This window comes from Rhizophagus irregularis, chromosome 8, assembly GCF_026210795.1.
Source record: "Rhizophagus irregularis chromosome 8, complete sequence".
Classification (NCBI taxonomy): domain Eukaryota; kingdom Fungi; phylum Glomeromycota; class Glomeromycetes; order Glomerales; family Glomeraceae; genus Rhizophagus; species Rhizophagus irregularis.
In genome coordinates this window covers 4,798,507-4,821,779 of record NC_089436.1, presented here as the reverse complement: position 1 = coordinate 4,821,779, position 23,273 = coordinate 4,798,507, and the positions used below count along the sequence as shown (strand labels likewise).

General features: G+C 31.8%; 3 protein-coding genes across 3 annotated transcripts; 1 reads left to right on the top strand and 2 right to left on the bottom strand.

The window, feature by feature from the left end:
* Positions 1-6,362: 6,362 nt before the first annotated feature.
* On the bottom strand, positions 6,363-9,003 carry OCT59_028922 (uncharacterized protein; the record flags this gene model as incomplete). Its single annotated transcript, XM_066147657.1, has 2 exons — positions 6,363-6,404; positions 8,167-9,003. The coding sequence occupies 2 exons, from the start codon at positions 9,001-9,003 to the stop codon at positions 6,363-6,365; spliced, it is 879 nt and encodes a 292-aa protein (XP_065994345.1).
* A 1,699-nt stretch (positions 9,004-10,702) lies between these two features.
* On the top strand, positions 10,703-11,123 carry OCT59_028921 (uncharacterized protein; the record flags this gene model as incomplete). Its single annotated transcript, XM_066147656.1, has 3 exons — positions 10,703-10,714; positions 10,805-10,834; positions 10,914-11,123. 3 exons carry the CDS (start codon positions 10,703-10,705, stop codon positions 11,121-11,123), a joined length of 252 nt encoding a protein of 83 aa, XP_065994344.1.
* Positions 11,124-22,473: 11,350 nt separating this feature from the next.
* OCT59_028920 (uncharacterized protein) lies at positions 22,474-22,701 on the bottom strand (the record flags this gene model as incomplete). Its single annotated transcript, XM_066147655.1, has 1 exon — positions 22,474-22,701. One exon carries the CDS (start codon positions 22,699-22,701, stop codon positions 22,474-22,476), a length of 228 nt encoding a protein of 75 aa, XP_065994343.1.
* Between the last annotated feature and the right edge of the window lie 572 nt (positions 22,702-23,273).

Below are 23,273 nucleotides of genomic sequence, written 5' to 3'. Positions count from 1 at the left end.
ATCCAATAATGCAGAAGATTTCAAAATAAAGGGATCACAAGCTTCTCGATTAAGTGTGGTAAGTAATGGATCCAAGTATATAATCCATAATAGTGGAGAGATGATTTCACCTTGGTCAATACCAATTCTAACTCTATATCCAGAAGTATCACCATGATGTGTAATAATTTTATTATTACGCCTTGTAAAAAGGTTAATGATAAATTTGATCAATAAAGACGGAATATGCAGACGAATTAAAGCCAGTCTAAGCATGTTCAAATCAATTGAGTCAAAGGCCTTAGAAATGTCCTGAGAAACAACCCATAGTTCTTGGTCATCGCTTTTATCAAAGCGTCGTTGATGAATAATAGCATCAAGCATCTTAATAGGAATGTCAGTGGAGCCGCCTGGTAATCCGGCAAAATTACCACCTTGGAGCACTTGATTGTCGGCTAGGATTTTTGATAATCGAGTTGTAACGACTTTAACCACACATTTTTGTACTGTTTCCAATAGAGTGATAGGTCGCGTATTCTTCAATTGGGCGTCAAATTCATGAGGCTTTGGAATGGGATAAACAAGCGCTTCACGCCAATCGGCAGGAATATCTCCATGAATGAGACAAGCATTGGCTAGTACAAGGGACAAATTGAAAGTTTCTCCAGTTAAATGTTTGAGCATCTCATAAGAGATCTTGGAAGGACCAGAGGCTTTATTATTAGGCATAGAATTGAAAATGTTTTTCCATTTATCGGCCAGAATAGGAGACATAACCGAGTTATATAAGGACGAATCAATATCTGGAAGAGGAGTATAAGCTCGTTGCCATCGTGGAGGAAATGAATCCGTAGAAGAATACTGGACCAAAGGAGGAGTGACAACCGATTGGAAGTGTTTAATAGCAGCTTGTTTGATATCTGAAGGATCAGTAAGTAATGTGGGTTTGGAGTCAATAACAACCAAAACTCTATCAAGGACGATAGAACGATGTTCCACTGATAGGGCTGAGAAAATAAAAGAGCCCGGGGATGTAGAGAAATGTTCATCTCTAAGAGCAGTATAATATTCAATGGAATCTACATGATGCTGATGAAATTGTGTGGAAAGATAAGCTGAGACCAAAGCTTTTTGTGAACGTAAAAATTTGACAAAAGTAGGAAGTGGTGTTGTACTATAAGAAGGTATAGTATAATCTGTTAAAAGAGACTTAAGGAGGATTAATTGGGTTGGTAAAGAATTAATCATTTGTAAAAGTTGAGCAGGACGACCAGGCCTAGATGTGGTCAATTTAAACAATAATCTATCCAAGAATTTGTTTACAGCAATAAGCATGGTAAGTTCAGGAGGATATTTATGGTGATGAGTATTGGATACATGTTGGAATGGTAGAGAATCAATGGCACCACCAAGAATAGAACGTTTAAGAGCGTGCCAAAGTTTGTCCAATGAAAGAGCTGAAAGTGAAGATACTGAAGGGTGGTGTGTGGTCAAGTATAACTCAAGACGTGAGTTTACTTCATTGGAAAATTTGTCCCAAGTGTCATCTTTCAAATTTTTGTAAAGAAAGATGGTGCGTTGTTCGCTTTTCTGCTTTAATCGAGCTTTGGATAAAATAGCGAAACATGAGCTAAAATCAAAGGCCGTTATAAGTACACGATGATCAGTAAATTGATTATCATTCAGCTTAGGACAAGTTTCAACATGAGAGAAAAGGCCAGGAGCAGGAAATCCAGGGGATGACCAAATATAATCAAGTCTTGAAGAACCATTTTGATAATAAAAGGTAGAGCTAGGACCTGAAATTGAAGAGATATGGGATTGATGATCCATAAAATATCGAGAAGAAAGTGATCGTAAAATTTTTAAATGATGTTGAGGAAGATGTGAATATGAAATTTCGTCTGCATTAAAATCACCAAGGATAACTACGTGATAGTTATTAGCGCGGGCTTTATCAAGCCATAAATTCAACTGAGCAAAAATAGTATCACGTTCTTTGTTGAATAGAATGATAAGGAGGAATATAAACAGAAATAATAGAAATTTTTGTTTGATGAAAAAAAAGATCTATTTTTAATAAACGACCTTTCCAAGGATCGATTTTCTGAACATGTTTATGTAAAGGATGGCGAAGCAAGAGACTAACACCATCATGTGGTCGTGAATTACAAGGGGAAGGAGCCCAATAGGACTTAAAGTTATATAAGGAATGTTCATTTTGATAAATAAAGTTAGCACCAGAAGAAGTAAGGCAAGTATCATTTAAGGATAAAACGCCAAAGGAGGAATGGAGAAAATAATTTAACAAATGCAGTTGTCTAACAGGAGAACACAAACCATTGACATTGATTTGTTCAAAATTAATAAGGGGGGAAGAAGGAGAAGAGAGATTATTAGGATTATTAAAATTAGGAATCGCACTATTAGGGGGGTGAAATCCCTGTAATACACCCGATATAAATTGGTGTTCAATCATTGGAAGGGGAGGGTTTTGAAGGAGAGAAGGAGTCCAATTTTTCCATAATCGAACCAAGTTGGGCAGAAAGATTCTTTTGTGTAGTAGTAACATTAAAGATTTCTGATTGTAGACGGGAAGAATTAGCATCAGGGGCAATAATAGTAGGTCGAGAATTAGGTAAGGGGACATGTCGTCTCGATAGGACAGAGTTAGGATCCAAAGTTGAAAAGGAAGCATCTGGAGAAGTGTCCATAAGAGAAGGTGAAGTATGAGGAGGAAGATTGAATCCAGAATTCGGGTCATTGGCTTGGATATCATCCCATCCATTATTATAAGAATGGTTATCATGATCATTATGAGGTGGGTACAAATCTGAATCACCCAGATTATTGTTATCATAATTCATCATTGATTCGAGTTCAGATATTCTATAATCATGATTTGTAATAGTATCCTGCATCCAGGAAACAGTTGCATCGAGAGATTTAAGGGTAGTAGCAATCTCTTTGATCTGCGCCTTTAATTCATCAATAACATGTTGAGGAAGTACATGAGCAGGGCTGTCAGATGGCGAAGTAGGTGTAGAACTGATAGGATGAGGTTGGTCTGGAGATTGAGTGAGACCGGAGGAATTACCATTGTTCCGGGGGTTGTTATTATTGTTGGACCGGTTACTGCTTCGAGAAGTATTAGGACGGGAAGTGTTAGTGTAATTGTTGTTGTTGTTATTGTTATTGGAACGGGGTGAAGAGGAATTGTTATTGCGGGATCTAGAATTGGATCGCGATCGTGAACGGGAGGTGGAATTGTCACGTGATTGACACGAATCCTGACGTCCACGTCTAGGGCCAGCATTAAAGCGAGAATAAAGTTTGTTAAGGCGATCGTCTACTTTCCGTGTGGTACGAGGATTACACACAGAAGGGGAACAACCAGGACGCCCACAAACGTGGCATAAAGTTTGTGCTTCATTAGGAGGGTGCCAAGTTAATCCTTTGCCGCGGAAAGCCATGGTCATTTCTTTGGCAGCTTCAAGAGATTCGAATGAGGAGAAATTCAAATATACATAGGGTTTAGGTTTGTAGGAATTAATAGATAGAGGAATGTTAAGGGCCTTAGCATTAACTTGGGTAGCAATTTCAAGCAGATCAGCTTCTTTAATATTCTTTGGAATGCCGGCAAGGATAGCAACATGTTCTTTGCGGCTATCGCGTTGGGATTTCGAAAATGATGCCGGGCAGACACGTAAAGAGTTACCAAGGCAAATGATCGCCCAAATATCATTAAATTGGGTAATTGCATCCGCGGAGGAAAACTGTATATGTCCATTATAATAATGCTTCCTAGGAGTAAGTTTGCACTTAATTACAGTGCCATATCGGGAAAATGCCTGACGGACTTGAGTCTCGGTTAGGAAAAGTGGGATATCAGTGACAAACAAAAACTTCGCTTCGTCGCTGAGTTTGGCATCTGCAGGGGAATAATGGGTGAAGACTAAATTGAGAAGATCAGCACGTGGGGAGGTGACACAATCAGTAAAATCCTGTTGATCATTAAAGAAGACAAGGATCTTTTTGTTATCTCCTGAGCCATCGCAGCGTGCGCGGGCACCATAGGAAGGATATCGGGAGAGTGAACAATCCACTTCGTCACACATGGAGCGATTGGTGGTGAATTTAGTTTTGAACGCATCAGGCACGTCGCGTAGGTAGGCCGCAGCATGATAGCGAGAAGGTGCAGATTTGATAGCAGCAGCATTACCATCGGGAGATGGTCATCATTCTGGGATGTCAAAAGCAACAGCTTTGCCTTTGCCGCCGGTGTTAGAGGGAGCGTGAATAGAGGCGTCAACAGTTTCAACAGGAGTAGTAGTATTAAGAGGAGGGATGATCACTTGGACTTTGTTGACAGGAAGACCAGAAGGAACAGTAGAAGTAAGGGTGGGAGAAGGAGCTGGGGGCGAAGTTATATCAACATTCATCGCGTCATCAGAGACAGTACGTGTACGTTTATTAGGTGCGCCAGCGGTACTAGTGGGAGATAAAGGTCGGTCTCCAGAGGGAGTAGAAACAACAGGACGCGGTGGCAGCGGGATATCCGGGTTAATAACAGAAGGAGCTGGAGGTGTAGTCATAGTTTAAAGCTCAGTAAAGAGGAAAGCAACTGTGGAAATATTAGTATTGTGAACGAGCACTTAGAAATTTTCGAACAAAAATTTCAAAAATAAATTTTATTAGTATTTTCAAAAATTCAGGAAAGAGTTGCGATGATCCTCATATTTGGTGATTATAAAGAGATGTGACTATATAAAAAATTTCTTATATTTGTATGTCATAATTCTGGCCAAAAATTAACATAATTTTAGCCAGAATTATACTTAAAACTTTATTGTATCGTAACTTCGCCAATATTAATCATAGAGAGATGGTCTTACCGCCATTCGATTCGTCTTGATGACACGGTTCTAATGGTATAAAATACGTCAAAATCCAATCACTAGATTAATTTCCGAAATTAAAAAAATATTAATGGTTTTTGTGTAATAACTCTGCCAATATTGATCCTAGAATGACGATCTTACTACCATTCGATTCGTCTTGATGAGTCGAATCTAATGGTATTATGGTATAAGATACATCGAAATCTAATCACTAGATCAATTTCCGAAATTAAAAAATATTAAATGGTTTTTAAGTAATACCTCCGTCAATATTGATCACAGAGAGATGAGCTTACCACCATTCGATTCGTCTCGATGAGGCGATTCCAACGAGCTATAAAACGTCTTTTTACAATCACTAGGTACTGATAAATCTAGCAAAATGTTAAATGGCGCAGTAAACGTAAATCAAGAAATATTATAATGCCGATGTTTAACATTTTGTTGAATAACTCGTCAGCCAGTGATCGGAAAAGGATAAAACTAAAAGGGTTGGTCACCCTATCTCAGTGGTTAGTCACTGAGACCCTCATTAAGCCTGAGTATGGTGAGGTCGCAGGTTCAATTCCCATGACCATGGAAATAAAAAGAATTTTACTGCGGACGCTACAACCAATAGCGTGAAGGTACAGGGATTAGTGTAGTTGGACTGCATCATGGTGAATTAGTGTGTACGGTTAGGCCGCACATTTCAACTAAGGGTCATGGTGTCCTTCTAACGTTCCCTATGAGGCCATTGGTATGTGCGCAGTCCTGTCCTTGAGGTTACTACTATACCTTGGGGGGGACTTCCTGTTCAGGTGGTCACTCCACGATACCACTTGGGGTCAGTAATGGCTAGATGGTCATCCTAGATGGTAAAGCTGAGGGTGCAATGTCTTAGTGGTAGTTTGACCTTCTGTTAGGTCTTAGACCAACCAAGGTGTTCGTGCACAGAACAGGTAGCATGGTTATGGGGTTCGATTTCCCACTTCTTGGGTCCTGGTTGGTGATCTCTGGTGGTTGATACCCACCATAAGGGGTGATCCTGGACAGAAGCCTGCTACTTCCTGTCCGAGTGGTCACTACAAAGTATACCACTTGGGGTAAACAACTGTACTATCGGTGCTAGGTAATCGCGGGCTGTAGTGGCCTTTGAGTGAGACTTAGTACCTAAAATGGTGGTATGGAAGGGTACTAGATGGTTGATGTTACCTGTCGAAAGTCTTCCATGAAAGTAGATGCTCTCTAAAGGTTGTTAAATAAATTGAGTATCAGTATCATGCAATGGGTATAGGATGAGTAGGCGGCGTGTACCTAGCTTCTGATCAGCCTATAATGGCCCGATGGGGGATGTCTTCTATAGTGGTGCTGTTACCTGAGGAATTAAGTACTCGGTATAATGGTTGCCCATTGAAGATGATAGGACACAGACCCGAGATTAGTCTCATAAGAGGCAATGGGTGGTCTGGCCGTAAACATTAGCAAAGGAAAAGGATAAAACTACCACCATTCGATTCGTCTCAGTGAGATGATTCTAACAAGCTATGATACATCTTTGTATGATTATTAGATGCCAAGTTATTTAATATATTCTTTATATAACTGTGATTATAAACGGTTCTTTTTAATATAAGATTTTTGAGGATAGGTGTGATAGTGACTATAGATAGATTGTGACTATATAGGATAAATTTTAATAATAAAGTGTTTTGAACATTCAACTGGTGTGACTATATAGTAGAATGTGACTATAACGGGAGTGACTATAGAGGGAGTTGACTGTATATAACAAAACAGAATGTAAAGTCCATCCACGTTTACCAAACCATTCATCTTTTGTTTCTCTTGCTTTTTTTGGATTAATGCGCATTTTGTAATCTACAATAATCAAAGCTTCATCAGAATTAAGTTGGGCAAGGGTGGCAGGCAATTGTGCATTTAGGTAAGTTTTACGTGCATGATGTGACATAAATGCTATCAATTGTCTTTGATATTTATCAAGATCTTCATACTTATTTGATGGCAAATATTCTTTTTATTTTTTGAAAAAAACAAATAGATTTTTACAATTGGTGCAGGTGTTGGAATGTATTTCTTGGCAATTGCCAAAAGCATATTGAAGGCAATGTGATATACAAGAATTATGTGTTGCAATTCCATCTTGCGTTACATTCAATTGTTTTGAATAATCTTTTCTGAGATAACGTCGTAAATTTTGAGCTGCAACAATTAATTCATTCTATATATTACAAAAAAAAATAAAATTGTAAGTTGAATACTACATTTATTTGAATTGTATGAATTTTACCTGAAGTACCAGGTCTGTAATATTGATATTTATTAGTTCTTCAATATTTGCGAATACTTGATATCCACATTCATTGCATTCTGAACAAAGTCCACCTAAATCTTCTTTATATACAAAACGTTTACCATCTAATCGCGTCATAAAAGTAGTTCTATGCATTCCATTAGGATATTGTTCATAAAATTTCTCCCATAATGCTTGTTTATGATCTTGCAAATAAAGTACAGGTAATCCACTTGCACTGTCAGTTTTATAGGAACTCATATTAACGTGTTCTTTTATAGAAAAAAACAATTCAAATTGCTGTAATTGTTCAGTGATGAGTTTTATTCGATGGAAAATTGGTTTATTCAGTGAAGGTGCACCATAACCATTTGTTCGTGTATGTTTGTGTGATTCTGAAATGGTATGTCGTCCAACCTTTTAAAAAATAATTTGTTGAATTATTTTTTGTATTTCTTATAACATTAGAATTTATGTTGAATACTCACTCCTAAATTTTTTTGTAATTCTTCATAGGTAAAGTCCTCTGCAATAATTGATAATACTCGTCTTTTTCCATCATAATTTTTTTTATTATTCTCTAATGCAAGATTAAAACATCGCCAAAAAGTTTGAGTTGAATTTTTGAGAGGCATTGAAATATCCTTGACGAGAAATCCCATCTTGTATAATTGGGTAAGTGACGCATGATCTTATTCTGGATGGCTGGATTTTGACCAAAATTGAAACTAATAATAAAATTTATAATTAGTTTTGTTTGTAAAATTATTTTTAGTAATAATATCAAAAAATTACCTGACATTCATCATCATTTGACCAAGGAGTTACATTATGAGCGCCAACTGCATGAAGAAAAGCATTCCATGCTCTCAATTCTCGTATATTGAATTTATAATTTTCAGTATACATAATCTGCAATTCATTATGTAGTTTGATTAGAGAACTTTCTTGTTTGTCTCATTTTACAAATAATTGATACCAATCAATATTTACTGTTGTTCTTCGTTTTAGGTGAAAATCAAAAAGTGATTCCATAATAGAGGGATTTTTCCATTCTTGAGGTGAACAAGTTAGCACTTTTTGCTTTTTATTTAGAGACTGTATTACATAATTTTCAACGCCAAAAAGTTGATTTCCATTGAATTTTTTTATCAAACCCAAAGTTTTCCATACATCAATTGGATTTTTGCCTTTAATTGTACTTTTGAGTATTTGATCTTGATAAATTTTGAGAATACACGAAAAGTCTTCTTCAATTTTGGAAACAAATAATGCCTGTTTATTTTCATTGAATTTATAAAGAAGAGAAGATTTATATCCTGGTCCAGCATGAAACCAATCTGTGTGTGATGAATATCCCGTTCCATAAACAAATATTTTGATTTTGTCAAGTAAAAACGATTGAGAAATAAAAGAAACATCATCACACAGTTCTTTTATTATATTTTCATTGTTCCATCCCATAATTAATAGACCAGAATAGCGTGTTTCTGTTGCAAAAACTTTAGAATAAACTTCAGAAATAGCAGTAGTTGGATCATTTGCAATTTCTACAATAGCTTCACATTGACACACATAACCTGGTAAAAAATTATTGTTATCTTTGTTGCCAACAACTATTGTTGTAGTAAATTCATGGTTGTTAAGAGTTGCCTTGGTTTTTTGGTTCACACGAATGGGAAAATATGTATTTTTCTCATCTTTTTTAGATTCAGCAGGTAAAAGAGGTGAAAGTTGCCACCAATAGTGTGAATATGGGCCATAATGAAGTCTCTCAACAAGTATTCCTGGCGAAACAAGAGAAATAATTACTGGGTAGTGTGTTTTCATTATGTAGTGGGGTGGAATTTTGTTACACGCGTTAGATTTAAAAATGGCTTTTTTTTATTATCGTTATTAACCCCGCAATTTATTATAAAATGATCGTAAAACCGTGCCGATTTTAAACGGATCGTTAATTAATAATATTTTCTCTATTTTTTTGTTTATCATCATTTTTAAATTTTTTCTTGTTTTCATTTTTATTTAATTCTAATTCTTCATCTTTTTCCCTATCTTTCACTTTCCTTTTTTCTCTCTTATCTAATCTACTGATCCCTAATCTTTTCAATTTCATTCACCTCTACATATCGTTTCATCTAAAATTCTTCTCTCATCCTATCATAACAAAATTCCCATAATTCATAAATGACTAATCTAACTTCCTTACTATTAAACTTTGTTAAATTATTAAATTTATTATTATAAACCCCTCTAATTAATTTAATTCCCATATCTTTTCTTTTCCTATCAAAATTTCTGATTTCTCGTTCAAAAATATTTATAAAACTAATATTAATTTTATTCAAAATCTCTATTTTATCATTTTTTTGTTCCTTTTTTATTTTCTGCTCGTATTTTAATAGAATTCTTCCAATCAATTCTTTTAAAGTATACTCGTTATTAAAGCTCTGAACGCAGTGTTGTCACGGGACAATGTCTGGGACATGTTACACAAAAAAGAAATGATAACCCCTCAAAATTTTTCTATGATAACCTTGTTCAATACTTAGCAAAAATGTTTAGCATCCAATTATGCATAAATAAATATAATTTTTGTAAAGAATTTTAAGTTACAGAAGAGTATGGACAGAGCGCGGACATGTCTGGGACAACCAAAAAAAGCTGCAGACATCAAAAATGTACAACACTGTCTGAACGGGTCGGTTTGGTTCGGTTTTAGTAAGGAACCAGAACCGGCCTGACATTCGGTTCTGGTTCCAGTTTGGTTCTTTGGATTTAAGCCTGACCCGGAACCGGAACCGAATTTTTAACCTGAATCGAACTGAAATTACAGTTCAGTTCTTAATTAGATAATCAAAAGATTATCGATTTTTTTTGTAAAAAAAAAAAAATATTCATCTGCTTCTTTTAAAGTGCATTTTTTCACGAAAGATTAGAATTTTTTTTTTAGTTTATTGTTTCTTTTCGTTCCTTTTTGCATTCCGTTTTGCTAAATTTATACGTTTCTTTTCTTTTAGATCTCAGTTCTTGCAACTCTTCACAGAAAGAAGGTGTTACTTTTTTTTGGTTTTTTTTGGTTTCCGTTTCTAATTTTGTACACCTCTCTTCTTTCTTCGTTTAGATTTTCCGTTCCTTGAGGTTCTCCTTGCGAAAGGTTCCGGTTCCTTGGAAAGGCAAGTTTTTTTTTTCTTTTTTTTGGATCCCTTTTCTAACTTCGTACGCCTCTCCTCTTTCTTCATTTAGGTTTTCCGTTCCTTGCGGTTCTTCTTACGAGGGCTTCGATGGCAAGTATTTCTTTTCTTTTTATTTCTTTTTTTTTTAGATTCCTTTTCTAATTTTGTATGCCTCTTTTATTTTTTCATTTAAATTTCCGTTCCTTGCAGTTCTCCTTGCGAAGGGTTTCGGTTCCTTGTTGCATTTCACAGAAATGTAAGTGTATTTTTTTTTTTTTTTTTCTTTTTTTTTGGGATTTCCTTTTCTAATTTTGTACGCATCTCCTCTTTTTTTGTTTAGGTTTCCGTTCATCATGCAATGGCTGGTGTGTATTTTTGTATTTTATTATTTCAGTTCCTTTTTTTTTGTTTCCATTATCCTTTGTTAATTTTATCTTTCCTCTCTTTTTTTTTAGGATTTCGGTTCCTTGCGATTCCATTGGAAGGTAAATAGTTAGAGTATTTCCATCACGTCTCTTTTTTCATTTCTTTCATTCTCCTTTACTAATTCCATCTTTCTCTAAGTTTTCAATTCTTGCAGTTCTTCGTAGAAGTCTATCAAATGGAGCTGTTGCAGTACGACTTACCGCACCAGCTATCGCACCAGCGAGAAGATATTTTAGATCAGTTGGTGGTATTATTACTTCACCATCCATATTATCGCCTGTATTATCACCTGTATTATCATCTGTATTGTCACCTGTATTATCACCTGTATTGTCGCCTGGGCTATGACTTTGTAGTATTCGAAATTTCTAGACCGCAGACATGGTTTGATTTGGTCTACAACACCAAAGGCGGCTTTCTTTAGTTTTATTTCAAGGATCTTTAGTTCCTTTCACCAATTCTTATAGATTTTCTTTCTTTGCAGGTAAGATATTTTTCTTTCTTTTTTTTTTTGTTTATTCATTATCCTTTGCTAATTTTGTCCTTCTCTTCTTTCAGGCTTCTGCTTCTTTTGCGGCTCTTCATGAGAAGGTGGGTATTTATGATATAATTTTTTTGTCTTCTTCTTTATCCTTTGCTAATTTCGTCCTTCTTTTCTTTTCCTTTAGGTTCTTTGCGATTCTTTGAGGATACAGGTGTTTATTTTTTTTATTTTCTGTATTTTTTGTTTTCTTTCTCATTCTCTTTTGTTAATTTCGTGTGTTTTCTTAAATTTAGGATTTTGATTCTTTGTACTCTTCAGAAAATGTATGTTTATCATTTTTTTCTTTCTTCGTATTATTTTTTTGTTCCCTTACTAATTTCTAGTGCTCCGCAAAATTTGGGTCTAACCCGGATAATTCAACCTGAGTGAATTTTAAATCGGGTCGGTACTAACAATTTTAGTAACCCGTGACCCGCATGACCCAACCCGTCGGGTCGGGTTATTCATTTCCTTGACTCGGGTTTTGACCCGAATTAGACTCGGATAATCATTAAAATCACTGATCACATATTGATTACGCGTTAATATTAATTAATTTTATATAATTTTGTTAGATGAATGAGGTAGTATAGCGAAAATTGCTAAAGACACCTTGCAATTACAGATATGTGTATGAATTATTATTAATTATTAATATTACATTAGCTAATAAGTTTATTTTGATAATTAATAAAGCAACCAGCGTTCCAGTAGAAAGAATATTTGCTGATGGAACTGATTTGATAGCTGCAAAAAGATGTAGTCTTAAAGCAGATACAATTAGAGCATGCATGTGTTTAGAGTCCTGGCAGTCATAAAATATAGTCAAATTTCTGTTAAAGCAAGTGATACAATTTCGATTTTATAGTTCAAATATAAAGCAATAAATAAACAGGAATTGAAGATATCTTTAAATTCGTGCTTAGCTTTAATTTTAATAATAAAAAGTTGTGTGACCTATATGATCATCTTTTAGATCAATTACCTTGCGTTATTGAAGAAATTATGTTTGAAAAAATATTTTTGATATATTACTAAGCATACAGCAATGAAAATTACTAAAATTTCGGGTTTAACCCGGGTTATTCGAATTAAATATACTCGGGTCGGGTTAAAATCGGATCATTTCTATTTTTGCCGGGTCGAGTCGGATATATTCTCCAAACCTGACCGAATCTGACCCGGTAGGAGCACTACTAATTTCGTCATTCTCTTTTTTTTCTTTTTTAGATCTTAATTTTTTTGCACTTTAAAAGAAGCAATGAATTAATTTAACAAAGGAAATAAAGGAAATATACGAAATGAAACAAAAAATAAAAAAAAATTGAACCACCTACTTTTCTGTAGTCTTCATTTCTAATGATCTTTATGGACTCACGGATAAGGTAGTTTCCCTTTAATTTTCTTTAATTTATTATTTATTTATTTTTTCTCTGTCCGCCACATCACTAATATTAACAATTACTTTATAATATTTTTTTAATTCCCTATCAAAAAACTGTCATGTCACATGTTCATGCGCCAATATAAATGAACCACCCAATATTATTTTTAACGTCCAAATTCTTTTTTTTAATATATAAATGGCGAAAAGATTAGCATAAAAGTGGCCATTAACTATATTAACTATGTTGCTGAAGCATAGGACTGTGCAACTGAAATTTTGCCAAGCATATTTTTAATTTTTTTTTTTTATTTTATAGTTTTTTTTTAATTAAAATTAGAAATAGCTGCGCGTGTAATGTGTAAAGATCGTATTCTTTATCTTCTTATATAAAACATTCAATTATACAAAATGTACGAAAATTAATTTCTAACAATAAAAAAAATTTTTTTTTGATTGATATTGCCAATTTTGATTGATGTTGCCAAGACATTGCGCCAATCAATTTTTTTTGCCAAGACATTGTACCGATCAATTTTTTTGATTGATATTGCCAATTATTCTGATTGATTATTACCGATTAAATATTGTGATTGATATTGCCATATTGCCGATTGATATTGCCCAATTTTTTTAGTAAATATTTCTATTTAAATGGTGTATAATATACATTTAAAAAAAAGATTTTGAGAAAAAAAAAAAGAAAAATTATTTTTACATTAAATAAAAAAATTTCTTTGATCCATTTTACCCCTCTTCTTTTCAAATACTTCAGATGAGTAATATTGATATAGATTCTGAAAGTTTATCCGATAATGGTATATCACGTGATGCAACACCTCATATTAGCGAACCAGAAGATATTCCACAGTAGAGTAGTAGAAACTATAAATCTGTAGTTCATGATTATTTTACTTTAAATAATACATACAATCGATATGATTGCAAGTATTGTAATAAAAATTATAAAATAGCTAAAGATGGTTCAACATCTAGTTTATGGAAGCATATTAAAACTAAACATAATGATATATATTCAGAAATAAGTCAATTAACCAGTGCATTAAATAAACTTGAAATCTCAGAGCCATTGGTATGTAGTACTATTTTATTTTTAATTTATTATTTTATATTTTATAATACAGTCAACTCTCTTTATAGTCACACATTTGGGACAGTCCATATTTGGTGATTATAAAGAGATGTGACTATATAAAAAATTTCTTATATTTGTATATCATAATTCCGGCCAAAAATTAACATAATTTTAGCCAGAATTATACTTAAAACTTTATTGTATCGTAAGGCTGCTCCAATTTAATAGTTTGTTTAACGTCCTAACTTTATATAAAAATTGAGGGGGGGGAGGGGGTCAAATTAAGTAAACATTTAAAAATAAACATAGTTTTTTCTTTATTACTCAATGCATTTTTACTAAAAATACATCTTAATTTATTACAGATAATGCAATTAATAAGTTTACATATATTACTTTTATTAATTATACCATTTTCTTTGGTAGATTCAAATACACTGGAAAGAAATTCTTTTAAATATTATACAGATCGGTGATGTTATTATAAGTCACGTGATATAACATATGTTTGTTTATTTTTAAAAAATTTTCAAAAATGAGGGGGGTGGGGTACGTTAAACAAACTATTAAATTGGAGTGGCCTAACTTCGCCAATATTAATCGTAGAGAGATGATCTTACCGCCATTCGATTCGTCTTGATGAGACGGTTCTAATGGTATAAAATACGTCGAAATCCAATCACTAGATTAATTTCCAAAATTTAAAAAATATTAATGGTTTTTGTGTAATAACTCTGCCAATATTGATCCTAGAAAGACGATCTTACTACCATTCGATTCGTCTTGATGAGACGAATCTAATGGTATAAGATACATCGAAATCCAATCACTAGATCAATTTCCGAAATTAAAAAATATTAAATGGTTTTTAAGTAATAACTCCGTTAATATTGATCACAGAGAGATGAGCTTACCACCATTCGATTCGTCTCGATGAGGCGATTCCAACGAGCTATAAATCGTCTTTTTACAATCACTAGGTACCGAGAAATCTAGCAAAATGTTAAATGGCGCAGTAAACGTAAATCAAGAAATATTATAATGCCGATGTTTAACATTTTGTTGAATAACTCGTCAGCCAGTGATCAGAAAAGGATAAAACTACCACCATTCGATTTGTCTCAGTGAGACGATTCTAACAAGCTATGATACATCTTTGTACGATTATTAGATGCCAAGTTATTTAATATATTATTTATATAACTGTGATTATAAACAGTTCTTTTTAATATAAGATTTTTGAGGATAGGTGTGATAGTGACTATAGATAGATTGTGACTATATAGGATAGATTTTAATAATAAAGTGTTTTGAACATTCAACTGGTGTGACTATATAGTAAAATGTGACTATAACGGGAGTGACTATAGAGGGAGTTGACTGTATATCTGATATTAATTAAACCAATTATATTATAGATATTTATGTTGTGCCTCAGATCGATTCTTGCCTCAGATTGAAGCTCACGCACCTCAGATTGAGATTGTCATCTGACGCACCTCAATTGCTAATAAAAATGTGCTATAATTAAACATCAAAATTTCCAATTTTTAATGTATTTTTAAGTACTAAGTAAACTTATTTATCATTATTTTAAGTATACAATCCTATAATTTCAGATTAATTGAAATCATACTTATTAAATCTTTTCATTTGAAAAATGACTTAAAATTTAATGATTTTTCAGATAAAACACAAATATAAACTTCAATATAAATCGGATTTACATAAAAATTTCAGGAAACATGTAACTCATTATGGTGCACAAGTTTGTTTATATTACAAAAAGTGGTTTAATTAATGAGAAAAAAAGTTTACTTATAACAGACTTTATTGAATGATTCAAATGAGGTGTGTCAGGTGACAATCTCAATGTGAGGTGCGTGAGCTTCAATCTGAGGCAAGAATCGATCTGAGGCACAACATTTACACAGGAATCTTTTCGTAATGATTTAGTTTATTGGATTATTAGTGATGATCAGCCTTTTACCATAGTTCAAAATTTATTATTTCAAAAAATGATAATACGTCTTAATTCTGAAGTTAAAATACCTTCAGCTGATACAATTCATAATGATATTATAAAAATTTTTAAAGATGAAAAAGAATTTATAAAAAAAAAATTACAGGTTTGTTATGTATTTAAATATATTAAATTATTATTACAAATATTTTATTTAATATATTATTTTATAAATTTATAGGAAATACCAAGCAAAGTTTCTATTACACTAGATGCATGGACGTCAAAGAATCAAATTTCTTTTTTAGGAATAACTATTCACTGGATTACAAATGATTGGAAACTTGAAAACACTACTCTTGATTTTTCTCATATAGAAGGACCACACTCAGGAGAGAATCTTGCATCCAAATTGTTTGAAGTTTTGAAGGAATTTGAACTTTTACAAAAAGTAAATATTGCTAAATACTTTATTTAATAAATTTTTTAATTTTAATTTTTTTTGAAATACATTAGATATTAGGTATTAGTACCGACAATGCGTCTAATATAAATAAGATGTTTAGTAAATTTGAAAGTATTTGTGAATATGAAGGAATTGAATTTATTGCTAAAAATCAACGTGTTCGTTGTTTAGCTCATATAATTAATTTAACAGTACAAAATATACTTAAAACATTAAACGAAGAAGCTCCTGAAAATGAAAATGAAATTTTACAAGAAAATACTTCTACAAGTACATTAGGAGTTATTGCAAAAGTAAGTTATATAATTTATAATTAATTTTACTTATAATAAATTATTAATTATTAATAATTATATTAATGAATTTATTACATTTTTATTAATAGCTTCGAACATTAATAATAAAAATTAGAGTATCTCCTCAAAAAAAAGAAAAATTTAAAAGACAATGTATTGCTTTAAATATAAAGCCATTAGAATTAATCCCTGATGTCAAGACAAGATGGAATTCTACACATAATATGATAGAAAGGGCTATTATTTTACGCGAGGTAAAAATATTTTATAGTATATAAAAAATATATCATATATATTAATACTTATTAGTATTTATTTATTAGCCACTATATAATTTTGCTGTAACAGATAAAGAACTTTTATCTTATGTATTAAATGATATAGAATGGAAGAAAATAAAAGAAATACAAGGTTTATTAACAGTAAATATATAATTTATATAATTGCTATTAAATTTTTTACATTATATTAATTTTTAATTAATTTTTAGTGTTTTGAAAAAGCAACCTTAGAGATGAGTTCATCATATTTTCCAACACTCGGCCAGACTGTGCCAATATATAATTATTTAATTGATAAGATTGAAGATTTTCTTGATGAAGAAACTGATACAAAATCAGAAGATGTTGTTAATGCCACAAATAATGCCAAAAATAAGTTACAACAATATTATCCGAGTTCAGATGGACTTGTTTATATAATTGCAACTAGTATGTAATATATATATTTAGTTAATAATTGCTTGTTTACTGTAAAATTATTAATTAAATTATTTATTTAATAGTAATTGATCCATGACATAAACTCCAATATTATACTGATAATGAATTTGAAGAAGACTATATTATTGCATATAAAAATCAAATTAAAGAATTATGGGTAACCAAATATAAACCAGAAAATAATGAAAATGATAATCAAAATATTAATCAAAATTCTCTTGCAGCTCATATGTTTAAGAAGCGAAAAACTTCTTATTCTGATGAGCTTAAAGCATATCTTAATGAACCACCAGCAAATTTTGACATGGATATTTTAGCATTTTGGAAGGTAAATAACAAATACATGATATTATTTATCATATCAGTTATTTGGAAGTTTATTAAATTTTTAATTTTTTTATAGGTTCATGAAAATAAATTTCCGAATTTGTCAAAAATGGCTAGAGATTTTTTAGCAATTCCTGGTATATTTAACTTTAATTATTTAATAATAATTTACAATATAATCATTAATTTGCTATTTTAAATAGGTACAAGTGTTCCAGTTAAACGAGTATTTTCCAGTGGTACAGATTTCATTACACAAAGATGATGCAGCTTAGATCCAGAAACAATTCGAAAACTTATGTGTTTAAAAGCATGGATAAAATATAAAAATTCAAATTAGCTTAGTATTTAAAAAATGTATTTTTATGGTAAATTATTAGCATTTATCGTATAGTTGTATCTTGGTAAATTATTAATTATTTTTTATATACTATATAAGCTTCTGCGGCAACTTATAATTGTAAATTAAGAAAAATTCATCCGAATTTTTCTTACAATTACATGATGCTTAATTTCGAAAAGATTTTTTTAAAATAATAAATATACTGTGGCAACAACTTCGCAACTTAATTGTAAATTTCATTTTTATTTTATTTTAGTTTTATTTTTTTTTTATTTTAATTCCCTACTTTTGTGGATTTCGCCTAAGTCTAATTTAAAACTATTAACCTAACTAATCTATTAACCTTTTAAACTACACTATAGATTCAAACAATAATACACGTAAAATAAAAGAAAAAATATTAATTTATCCTCCCTCAGTTTACCTTCTTCATTAATCGTATTATCTTATCCTTTACATATACCTAAGACTGTTCTTGTGACTCTCTCCTCCGATTCTGTATCGATACTTTGTTGCGTGGGAGTTGATTGATTTTCTGATCTCAAATCATTTATAACTTCCACTACTTTTCTACTGATACGTCATCCGCCTTAAAACTTCCCTTTATCTCTATTTTCCCCCAAATTATTCTGCGTTACAAAATTTTCTTGCTCGCAAAGAACAGAATACCTGAAGAAAAAAGGATGAAATTAGCAAAAGAATATGAAAGAAACGGAAAAAATAACAAAAAACTTTTCTAAACACATACCTTTTCGCGAAAAGCAACAAGAACTGAAAACCTAAAGGAGAGAAGAATGAAATTAGCAAGGAATGAAAGATGAAAGAAGCAAAAAGAATGATTCTAACCATTGCCCACCCATAAAAAACTGCAAAGAACTGAATACCTAAATAAAAAGTGGACGAAATTAGCAAAGGAGAATGAACGAAAAAAAAACAAAAAAAAAGATATATGACACCTGCTTTTTACGAAGAGCCGCAAGGAACCAAGAACCTAAAGGAAGAATGAAAAAGAGAAACACTGGTCTTAAATAATAATAAAAAAAAAATTTTTCATCAGTTCCACTGGTTTCCAGTTCAGTTCCCGAGTCAGATTATTAAATAAACCAAACCGGAACCGGAACCGAGCCGGAAATTTTGGATTAAAATTTTTTAGAACCGAAACGGATTTTCAGTTCGGTTCCGGTTCAGTTTTCAGATAGAACCGGAACTGTTCAGAGCTTTAGTCAATACGACTAAAAGACATACAATTGGCAATGATTAACTCTTTCTATTTAGGACAACTTCTAGACCAACTATCAACTCCTAGCGAATGATTGAAATATAAGCATAAAATGTCATTACATTATGCAACAATTGTAAAAAAGACTTTTGATATTTTTGAGTTTTTTCCAAAACAAATCTTAAGGACGAAGAAACTAAACATCCAGGTTATTAGAAAAATTACCAGACTTCAGATAAGGAGACTTAGGAATTATTTATTGATTTTTGCAGGAGCTGCAAATTAAGAGGAGGAACCTGTTACCTCTAGTCACATGTAGGGTTACAACTAGTACTCTACATGAGCCGGCTCAAGCCGAACTACAGTCTGGTTTAGCTCGGCTTGAAGATCTTTGCCAAGCCAAGCCTGAAATGAGCTGAACTACAAAAAATCTTGGCTCAGCTCATTTCGAGCCAAGCTGAGCTATGAAAATCCTGGCTTGAGCCAAGCTGGGCTCGAGCTAGCTCGAGCTTTATCATAAAAACATTTTCGCAACGTTTTTACTTTAAATTATTAAAAAAAATGTTGCAAAACGTTTTTTACTTTTATATTTATATAAAACACCAAAACTATTTGTTTCGGCATTTTTCCTTTTGATTTTACATGTAAAAACGCCGAAACTGATAGTTTTGGCATTTTTTTTCGATTTTACATGTAAAAGCGCCGGAATAATTGGTTCCAGCGTATTTCCTTTTGGTTTTACATGTAAAAATGCCAAAACTGATAGTTTCGGCATTTTTTTTGATTTTACATGTAAAAGTGCCGGAATAATTGGTTCTGGCGTATTTTCTTTTGGTTTTACATGTAAAAATGCCAAAACTGATAGTTTTGGCGTTTTTCTTCGATTTTACATGTAAAAGTACTGGAATAATTGGTTCTAGCGTATTTCTTTTTGGTTTTACATGTAAAAATGCCGAAACTGATAGTTTTGGCGTATTTCTTTTAATTTTACATGTAAAAATGCCGAAACGGATAGTTTCGGCATTTTTTTTCGATTGTACATGTAAAAATGCCAAAATAATTAGTTCTGGCATTTTTCTTTTTGATTTTACATGTAAAAACGCCAAAACTATTAGTTTCAGCATTTTTTTTTCAATTTTACATGTAAAAATGCCAGAATCATTAGTTCCGGCATTTTTCTTTTTGATTTTACATGTAAAAACGCCGAAACTGATAGTTTCAGCATTTTTTTTTCAATTTTACATGTAAAAATGCCAGAATCATTAGTTCTGGCATTTTTTTTGATTTTTACATGTAAAAATGCTGGAATTATTAGTTCCGGCAGTTTTTTTTGATTTTACATGTAAAAACGCCAAAACTATTAGTTTCAGCGTTTTTTTTTCAATTTTACATGTAAAAACGCCGGAATTATTAGTTCTGGCGTTTTTTTTTCAATTTTACATGTAAAAATGCCAGAATCATTAGTTCTGGCATTTTTTTTTCAATTTTACATGTAAAAACGCCAGAATCATTAGTTCTGGCATTTTTTTTTCAATTTTACATGTAAAAACGCCGGAATCATTAGTTCTGGCATTTTTTTTTTCAATTTTACATGTAAAAATGCCAGAATCATTAGTTCTGGCATTTTTTTTCAATTTTACATGTAAAAACTTAAATAAATGTTTTCGTAACGTTCTTTAATAAACAATGAAAAAAAGTTGCAAAAATGTTTCGTTTATGCATGCATTATTATATAAAAATATTTCGCAATATTTTTTGTATAATAGCTCATTTGACTCGTGAGCCAGCTCGAGCTTTTTGAGCCAAGTCTGTTACAGGCTCGAGCTTTTTGAGCTGAGCATAATAACTGGCCCGAACTCTTCCAAGCTGGCTCGTGAGCCACCAAGCCAATTTAATCATGGCTTGGCTTGGCTCAGCTTGAAAAGCTTGAGCCAGCTCATGAGCCAGCTTGGCTCGTATAGAGCACTAGTTACAACTTACTACACCAGAAGATCATGTGGAAAATTAGGATCTACTGTGCCCAACTGTGCTAAGTCAATTTAGCCATAGCCTATATAGCCTATTATTTTTGTTATATTTAATTATATTAATTATATTTAATATAAATGATATAATTATTTTATTTATTATATTTAATTTATTTATTATATTTATTATATTAGTTGTATTTCTTATATTTATTATATTTACTATATTTATTATATCTATATGTAGTAACTTTTATATAAATAATGTTGGTATTTTCCTTCGTTATAAGTTTAGTTCCTTCAGTTCACCTTAATTCCTTTAGTTCTTTCAGTTCGCATTAGTTCTATTCTTGTAATTATAAAGTTCTATAATAAAGTATAACCTTTTACACTATAAACAAACTTCCTATTTTAAGTGTGTCTTATTTGATTGGATTTCAGTCATAGTTAAACGTACTTAATTTCCCTGACTGCAAATCATAGTTAATCTATTCAACATACCAAATCGGTTAACAATGCTAATACCCACTATTACTAATGATAGATACTTTACCAACAAATTTACCACTTTTTCTTATTCTTTTTCTTTGATTTCCCACCTTTCTTACCTTTTCCCTTTGAGCAGATTTTTCTTTTTTCGCCACTATTGTAGGAATATTTTCTGATCCAATCTCCTCATCAGTTTCATTACTACTAAATGATCCCCTACTTAATTTCTTCTTATTACATCGCTTTTACCAATTTTATTTTCTAAAATTTCTTCATTTTTAATTTCAGGCAGACGTGATGAACAAACTTGATTTACCTTATTGTATAGACTTATATCCTCTTCAGAAACTGGTACTTCTCCAGTTTTTACTTATTGTTAGTGATGTCGATTACTTTATCTGGAGTCATATGATCATTCATATCTGACCCTTTTTCAAGAAAATAAACTGATGACGTACCCTTTCAATATTTGTTCATAATATCTACCACTTCTTCTTCATTCACACTCTTTACTACTGTTGCAGACTTCAAAATTTTCTGTGTAACTATTTTCTCAACATTAGTTTTTTGTATTTCTTCAAACAAAACTTGCGTTTTGTTTATCTTTATTTACATTACTAGCACTGAAATTAATTGTACCCAACCTTAAATCCATCATTTTACATAACTTTCTCACACTTTGACTGACATTATCTTTAATCATTTCTTTTTCTTTAATATGTCCTTCAAGTGGCTTCAACTGCTCTTGCCACAATCTCCCCTATATCTTTCCATATATATAAACTCAAAACCTCTTTTTTCCTTACTTTCACTACTCATGAACATCCCAACAAAAATCCTTTCTTGTGTAAGACCTGGATTATCATTTCCGCTTGAAATAAATGTATTAAAACTTTTTTTCTTTTAAGAAATAATCCAAACATCTTCCATATGTCCTGTAACTAAACTATTAGTAACTGCTTCTTCCAATTTATTCTGATCAGCAAAATATGTGTAAATAAACCTTTTACCTTTGATAAAGATTATTTTGGCGAAGAACCATCCTTGATCTTTATAAAACTCCTTAATTTTTTCATCTGAATGATTTCTTAATTCTTCCTTAATCTCTTTATAGGTTACAAACTTAAACATCTCCCTAATTTCTGATAATTTTTTAGAAGCTGGAAACTAATGGAACTAATACATTTTTTTGTCAATCAGCAAATTTATGCTATTTCTGCTTCTTCACTTCACATTTTCCTGTCCTAACTTTCAAATAAATTACCATTTTAACTGACTTATACTTGAATTGATTTTTGATTGAAATCTTTTTAACCAAGCCCAAGTTTTTAAAAATGGTAATAATTTTATCTTCCTTCCATTATGCTGGAATGTCATACACAAGCATCTCAATTGGCGTATCACTGTATAATGATATATCAATTTTTTCAATTGGTAGTTGATCAACTTGAATTTTAGTCTATCAATCTACATAGAACCCTGCTTACTTATAATATAGGTCACTGTAGAAAATTGGCCCTTTACTAATAGTTTTTACTTTACTTTTTTCTTAAATTCTATTGGTTAATTAGCTAAAAAGGAAAAAAATCATAACAATGTAACATAAAATTTCCTTTTATAGTAGGATCTGCAAAGAATTTTATATATGATTTTTATCTTAGGCCTTGGGGTGACCTATCTTATAAGTAAGCGGGTTCTATTTA